The sequence below is a fragment of the Pygocentrus nattereri genome, chromosome 5 (genome assembly GCF_015220715.1).
Source record: "Pygocentrus nattereri isolate fPygNat1 chromosome 5, fPygNat1.pri, whole genome shotgun sequence".
NCBI lineage: Eukaryota > Metazoa > Chordata > Actinopteri > Characiformes > Serrasalmidae > Pygocentrus > Pygocentrus nattereri.
The window spans coordinates 39,136,150-39,144,233 of NC_051215.1; the positions used below are offsets into that span (position 1 = coordinate 39,136,150).

Consider the following 8,084-nt stretch of genomic DNA (forward strand, 5'->3'; position numbering starts at 1 on the left):
GCATAAGGGAAATCAAAATGAGATGCTTACAGGTACCTGGCTGGAGAGCGCAAAGCTGCTGGCTGGACTCTTCTTTTTGCTGTTGCTGTTGCTGTTGTTGTTATTGCCACCACCAGCACTCACGGTGCTGCCACCTGACATCTTTCTTTTCCGCCTCTTGTTAGGTGCTTGTCTTGCTGGCTCAGCTACAGGGACAACAACATATCAGTCAAAAATATTAAACATTAAACATTAAAACCACAAATAAAGGTACAGGAGAAGGAGTTATTTTCAAGGCCATTACCTGGTGGAGCAACCATCCTTTGCCATTTCTGAAATAAACAGGTCTTTAAGCAGTCTCGGGGACTGAGGCTATATGTCTTATGTCTGGACATCAGCTCCTGCATGGGCTCCAGGATTACACAAAGCTAAGGAGAGAACACATAAGCCATACTAAATCCAGCATCATCAGACAAAACATGTTTATGAATGTTGACCTGTTTAAAAGGTGAAACTGTAAAGACACCAAAGCATACACAAAGAGAAGAAATGCAAAAGACTTTTGTGCTGAAGTCACGACATCTCTATATTAGCTTATACATAGTACACAGAAGACATTTATCTTTCGGTCAAATCCATAGCACCAAGCCTGATCACTATTTGACTGGTTGTATAATATCGACATTTTAAAATTTCGGTTAAATAGGCATTTGTTTTCTCAGGTGCATAGCTCAGTCTGAGTTTATGGTTTTATTTTCTGTGTGGAGTTGTGTTATTCTACTTTCATTACTTTACCACTACTGAAATATTTTGCCACATTATCCTATTCTTTACATTTGCTATTTAGTAGTTTTCTTGTACGGTACTGTGCACCACTTTTGTCAACATTGATTTTAAATGTGCTTTATACACTACAAAGACAAGATATTTAATGTTCAAACTGATAAACTTTGTTTTTTGAAAATATTCACTTATTTTGAATTTGATGCTTGCAACACGTTCCAAAGAAGTTGGGACAGGGGCATGTTTACCACGGTGTTACATCACCTTTCCTTTTAACAACACTCGATAAGCATTTGGGAACTGAGGACAGTAATTGTTGAAGCTTTGTAGGTGAAATTCTTTCCCATTCTTGCTTCATGTACAACTTCAGTTGCTCAACAGTCCGGGGTCTTCGTTGTCGTATTTTGCGCTTCATAATGCGCCACACATTTTCAATGGGAGACAGGTCTGGACTGCAGGCAGGCCAGTCTAGTACCCGCGCTCTTTTACTATGAAGCCACGCTGTTGTAACATGTGCAGAATGTGGCTTGGCATTGTCTTGCTGCAATAAGCAGGGACGTCCCTGAAAAAGACGTTGCTTGGATGGCAGCACATGTTGCTCCAAAACCTGTATGTACCTTTCAGTATTAATGGTGCGTTCACAGATGTGCAAGTTACCCATGCCATGGGCACTAACACACCACCATACCCTCAGAGATGCTGGCTTTTGAACTTTGCGCTGATAACAATCCAGACAGGCCTTTTCCTCTTTGGTCCAGAGGACACAAAGTCCATGATTTCCAAAAACAATTTGAAATGTGGACTCGTCAGACCACATGACACTTTTCCACTTTGCGTCAGTCCATCTCAGATGAGTTCGGGCCCAGAGAAGCCGGCGGCGTTTCTGGGTGTTGCTGATATCTGGCTTTCGCTTTGCATGGCAGAGTTTTAGCTTACACTTGTAGATGGAGTGACGAACTGTGTTCACTGACAATGGTTTTTTGAAGTGTTCCTGAGCCCATGTGGTAATATCCGTTACAGAATGATGTTGGTTTTTAATGCAGTGCCGCCTGAGGGATCAATGGTCACCGGCATTGAATGTTGGTTTTCTGCCTTGCCGCTTAATTGCAGAGATTTCTCCAGATTCTCTGAATCTTTTGATGATATTATGGACTGTAGATGATGAAATCCCTAAATTCCTTGCACTTGCATGTTGAGAAACATTGTTCTTAAACTGTTCACTCACCTGTTTCCAATTTATTTGTTCACCTTTGGAATGTTCCAAACAGGTGTTTGAGCATTCCTCAACATTCCCAGTCTTTTGTTGCCCCTGTCCAAAGTTCTTTGGAATGTGTTGCAGGCAAATTCAAAATGAGTGAATATTTGCAAAAAACAATAATGTTTATCTGTTTGAACATTAAATATCTTCTCTGTGTAGTGTATTCAATTGAATATAGGTTGCAAAGGATTTGCAAATCATCATTTTCTGTTTCTATTTATGTTTCAGACAACGTCCCAACTTCATTGGAATTTGGGTTGTAAATTAGCGGTCAAACACAACAGGGCTGCTCAGATGACATACTTACTCGGAGGTAGTTTAACGTTGAATTGGATAACCCACATCTTGTGATGTTTTTTGAAAGCTGATCAAGCATCTGAGGGTCCTGGGCCTGTTAAGAGCACACATTTTTAAAGTTTATTTTACCCAGCACACGCATAATATGACTGATATGATCAGAGACAAGCTCTAGCCTGTATGAGAAAATTTTATGTGGAAAAAATGCAAATCAGCGGGACAGCCAACATGCAATCCATTATGCTACGAAGCTTTCAGCAGGGAAAAAAAATTACAGGGCAAGACGTAAAAACACTACCAATACACACACACACACACACACACACACACACACACACACACACAACCAAAACAACCCAGGTAATAACATTTACCTAGGCAAAGAGCGGTAAAGTTTCAGACAGTCTTTGGCCCAAAACAAATAAGCCTCTTCCTCATTTAAATGGTGATAAAAACACTTGCAGCTCACTCACATGCATGGCCAGTATGCTGCGTGGTACAACTTCACGGTGCTGTCTGATGCTGAAGTGCCACGTCTTTATGCGCATCATGTCATCAAACATGAACTCCAGATACAGCCTTCCTTCTACACAAACCTGTACAGATTCAAGTGTTAAAAGATTAAACAATTCTACCTGTAAAGCAATCAAAAAATTGACAAAGTGAAAGCTGCTTTATCAAAGCTGAAAATTTCTGTACATATGCAGAAATTCATCAATAGCATTATCGTAACACCATTGGAAGAACAAAACAAGTACAGATACATCTCAAACACCACACTAACAAAGGCAATTTCAATTCATCAACTGCTTAAATGGGAACTCCAATTCTTCAATAAATGGTTATGTTGTAAACGAAGTCATTCAGAGTGGTTTGATGTTAAATGCTCTAATATAGAGTCAGTACTTTTCACAGTGGAAACTGAAGGGTTTAATGCCTCTAGAAAGTTTCTCACAAAAAGCTAATACATTAACTGGTTACAGATACATTGTATAGCAAAAATGTAATATGACAAGTTTTCACAATACACAATATGTCACGATATATTTTAGAAAAAAGTGCCACATTATTTAAAAAAAAAAAAAAAAAAAAAAAAAAAAAAAAAAAAAAAAAAAAAAAACACTTACATTCAACATTTCAAATCCTGCACGGCAGTAAATCCAGTTACAAGAGTAATAATGTTCTCTTTATAATCAAATATGCAGTCTGAAAGTGTTTAAGTAGTGACAATTTAAACAATATGCTCGGAAAAGCATACGTTGAAGTACTGAGACATAATTTAACCATAATAAGTATAAATATTGCCATATTACCATGCGTACAATGTCTGAGACACTGTTTTCTGAAGATTTTGGGCTAAAACAAATTTTCATAAAAAAAAAATATCCATTCATGGTTTAGGCATAAATGCAGGACAATCTAAGGCAAAACAGATCCTAAATAAAACTTTTTTCAGATTATCAGCATTACATATAAAAGCTCAGATATGTATGGGTTCAATGATTGTTTATAATGAATTAATTAAATGATAATTAATTAAAACGTTACATTTGTGTTGTAGCCTTCACAAGTTGGCAAATTTGTCAACAATGAACCATTTCATATTAAAAATACTCTGAATGACCATTTGTATCTGAATCAGGCTGCAGTTTTTGGGGAAAAAGTGGAATTCCCCTTCAAGTGCTTAAACCTCATTGGTTCTAGTATTTTGTTATAATAAAGGATGCATCTTTGTAGCATGTAAGGAGTCAGGACTAACTTCACTGAAACTTTAATCACTGACACTTTACACAGATTTAACACTTCAGAAAAATCCTTTTACAGAACCATACAATCATAGAGACTCAAATATGCCATGTGTTCGTATTTATGTTTCACATGCTATAAAAACAGACTGAAAATCATATTTATATATACTTTAAGGTGATGTCATGACAGGTGATGACATGATAAGGTGATGTGATGTCATGACATGACAGTATTGTTTCCCTATCTAGCCCTACAAACTAATCTCTTTAAGTGATACTTTATTAATCCCACAAACGGGGAAATTCCACCTCCGCATTTAACCCATCCGTGAAGTGAAACACCACATACACACTAGTGAATAGACACACACACTAGGGGGCAGTGAGCACACTTGCCCGGAGCTGTGGGCAGCCCTATCCAAGGCGCCCAGGAAGCAACTGGGGGTTAGATGTCTTGCTCAAGGACACCTCAGTCATGTGCTATCGGCCCTGGGATTGAACCAGCAACCTTCCGGTCACAGGGCCAGCTCCCTAACCTCCAGCCCATGACTGCCCCCAATTTGCCTTTCTTTAGTAAAAGACAAAAGATTTGTGTGTGAATGAAGAGAAACCCGAGCTATGTACACCATGTACAGTCTTTTCACTGTGTTTGACTTTTTAAAAGTTGTGGCATCCTCGAGCCCAGGGGTGCTCAATCCTGGTCCTGGTGATCTACCACCCTCATGAGTTCAGATCCAACACACCTGGCACTCATGCCCCTGAAAACGCTCATTATTTGGATCAGGTGTGTTTGATTAGAGTTGGAACTAAGCTGTGCATGATAGTAGATCTCCAGGACCAGCAGCTCTAGCCTTTCATCAGTGGTCAGTTTCTGGAAGTTGGCTGGATATTTCTGTATAGTGGACTGTTAAGAAGCAGTTAAATATACAAACAAATTAAATGTTTTATTTTATTTAATAAGTGCAGATACATACACTTCACTCCAGAGAACACCGTTCTGCATATGTCAGTACACAATTACTTTATTTGCTGAATAACATACTGGAATACAAAATTTAACATTTTCATAGGCCACATTTTCTGTTATGACATTTTCAATGTTTTATTTTTTCCCCCAATATGTTAAACTCAGCAAATGAGCAGAAACTGTGCAGAAAATATGGTCCTTCTGCAAATTTATGTTGTTCCCTGTAAAGGATGGGTTAGGATGCTTATTTTCATTCAGAAAATCAACAAGACACAAAACCCTGACAGTGTTTAGATACATTTTTAAATGACTTTTGTTGCATATTGTTGTTGATGTAATTCCTCCCATAGAAGAGTGTTTAAGCTGTTTTCAGCACTGGTTTCACAAAAGAAAAAGCAGCATTGTGCCATCTCTAGTCCTTAGACTTCATATCTAGCAACTTCCAGGGTCATAAATTTCAACAGATCTTCAACAGAACACCCACTCATCCAAAGAAGGAAAGTACCTGCGTGAACATGGGCTTGCCGTTCTGTGTGACCATGGTGCACTGATCACAGTCGAGCGAGACGAAGTTGCTGTGAAAGGACTCCTTGGGATGCTTCAGTACGTAGAAGAGCTCAGTGGCTCCACCCTCAAATATACTCCTAAAGTAGCGAGGGATCAACGTCCGACCAATGGCTACAAACACAACAAAGTTTTACTTACAGACTTGACTCAAAATATCGCTGAGGACAGTCCCAAGACAGAATAGTACACATAGTCTATAATCAATATATAGCGCAGGGTACTAGAGGTAACCTAAAGGATAACAAAGTCTGACTTCGGATATCTTACTGTATCGTTTGGGTCCGTCTTCCAAACAAAATGTGATGGTCAACATTGCATCATCTTCAAAAAACTCTGTAGTGAATGCATCCCACCACAGATTGTCACAGTCCTGCTGAGGTGATAAAAGGGGAAAAGAAAAGAAAAGAAAAGAAAAAAAAAAAAAAGACACTAATTTAGTCATGTTTTTAAAAAAATAAATTTACTATTGACAGCAAATACTTCGGTCATATTATCAGCAAAACTTTTACTGGAACAACAGTCTCTTACCTCTGTCCAGTTCTGTAGTCGTTTATTGAGTTCAAATATCCTGTAGTCTGTTTGATTTCCATACGGTGTGTGCCTCCTGTGACGAGACAAAGATCATCAATATAACGGAGAGAAATTGTATTCAAATTAATAAATGGCAGCTGCATAACTGCATGTCAAACTCACCCTATCCCAGGCTCCATATATGAGGGGGGATACATTGGTGTCGGTCTGCAATTTAAGCAACATGGTAGACAATGACTAGGAAAATATCTAAAGGCTATTTTAATTCATATGACTCCTGTAAGATAAAACAGCCAAAGAATAATTAAAAGACTGAAGAACTGTGTCATGTACTACATGAATTTGATCAGAAAAGCGTGCTTTACCCCACATCTCTGTCCAGCATTGTGCCAGGGTGAAAAGGGGGGAAGGCACTACCGTTGGGAGGCTCCTTTGGGGAGTACAGCTTGAACGACTTGGACGAACAGCCTGCAAAACAAGAGAAAATCCAATCTAAGTACGTGACAAATACACACAGAGTGGTAAATGAGCACATCTACACGTTGCTGCCATTTGTGATTAATGGATAAGAAACTCTCTTTTTTCCAGTTAAACTTTACAAATGAATATTTGTCTACTTGTTAATTTATCATTATGTCCAATTACACAAAGGCAGTTCTTACTGCCTGACCTACATTAACAAAGCATTTAATTTTTCTTGGAATTTAAGCAGTCCTCATTGACTGGCCTTTTTCTTTACTGTGTGACTTAGCCATGTAATGTATAATTCAGACTTTTCAGTTGTTTTGGTCTCAAAACAGGTTATATAAGGATGTAGAAACACAGAATTTGCATGTGAGACCTGCAAAAATGAAATGCCCCTTTTTCTGCATTCAGACATCATGTGACCACCACACTGGGTCTCTCTCCCGCTTACTCTACATACAGCCCATCCCCCACTTACTCCGTTACGATTAACTCTTGCTTGTAAAGCTACGGCTTGCAAATCATTATTTCACAAACCACAGTGATGCACTAAGAACACCAAACTTACAATAAAAGTTTAAATTCATAGACAGAAGAATAAAACACCAAAATATATCAGCAGAGTCTACAGTCTTTTAGTCAGACTTTGCAGCAGAAGTGAGAGGAAAAACAGTGCTCTACTGAAGGAGTGTCCAAACACATGTAATCTGACATCAATTGTTAAACCTTATTTAAAATGTTGACCTCAAACAAACTGGACCAGATTCAAAAAACTGAAATTGGGCAGTTCTCTTCAACAACAGCTGAGCCAAGCTCCATAATCTGGTTATTTTAGTTTTGTTCACAAAACCAATCAATGCACATCTGTGAATGCCATTACACAGCCCGTAACCACTCACAGTACACAATATGATGTCCATCCTCGTGTGGAGATAGGCAAGTGCAACATGCTTAAATGAATGAATGAAAAATAAAAGCAGCACCTTATTTTGCACCTTCCACCCAACTAAACTATAAGCAGGTAATGGTGTGTTAGGAGGTAGACGTACCCTTTACCCATCCCCCACTGGCCTTCTCTGACTGCATGCAAACATCAACCACATAATCCCTCTCTCATTTTACTATGCCGGTCTTTAAAAGACCTTTAGGAATCATAGCTATTCAACTACACAGCCTAATCAATTGCTTGCTTTGTTGTTACACTACTAACCACACCAAACACCCCCAAAACCACTAAGAGTGAGGCTAACCACAACAAAACAGGTTTTGGCTAATATACAGTGAAGACAACCTGTAAATGAGGAGAAAATTATCCATATCATAAAAAAAATCTATTCTCTATTTTTTTAATGCACTAAATGAAGAATGTTAATGTTCCTGAGAATTTGGGATTATCTCATGGATCATCTCACTTCTAACTAACAATATGGTTAAGAGACTAGAACTAAGAGGTGTGTGCATACCTTATTATTTCACTTAATTATTACTG

The 8,084-nt window shown here is 38.4% G+C and overlaps 1 protein-coding gene across 11 annotated transcripts in view; it reads right to left on the reverse strand.

Moving 5' to 3' along the window:
• ldb1a (LIM domain binding 1a) overlaps positions 1–8,084 on the reverse strand; it is a 31,717-nt gene that overhangs the window by 3,226 nt on the left and 20,407 nt on the right. For 6 of the 11 annotated variants that reach the window (XM_017722995.2, XM_017723040.2, XM_017723028.2 and 3 more), the window contains 9 exons: positions 6,496–6,598; positions 6,293–6,337; positions 6,128–6,203; positions 5,867–5,972; positions 5,538–5,710; positions 2,791–2,913; positions 2,328–2,411; positions 284–407; positions 31–185 (listed from right to left, as the gene is read on the reverse strand). In XM_017722995.2, the coding sequence (XP_017578484.1) occupies positions 31–185; positions 284–407; positions 2,328–2,411; positions 2,791–2,913; positions 5,538–5,710; positions 5,867–5,972; positions 6,128–6,203; positions 6,293–6,337; positions 6,496–6,598 (989 nt within the window). The remainder of the gene's footprint in view (positions 1–30; positions 186–283; positions 408–2,327; positions 2,412–2,790; positions 2,914–5,537; positions 5,711–5,866; positions 5,973–6,127; positions 6,204–6,292; positions 6,338–6,495; positions 6,599–8,084) is intronic. The other 5 variants (XM_017723004.2, XM_017723044.2, XM_017723012.2 and 2 more) reach the window with 3 other exon arrangements.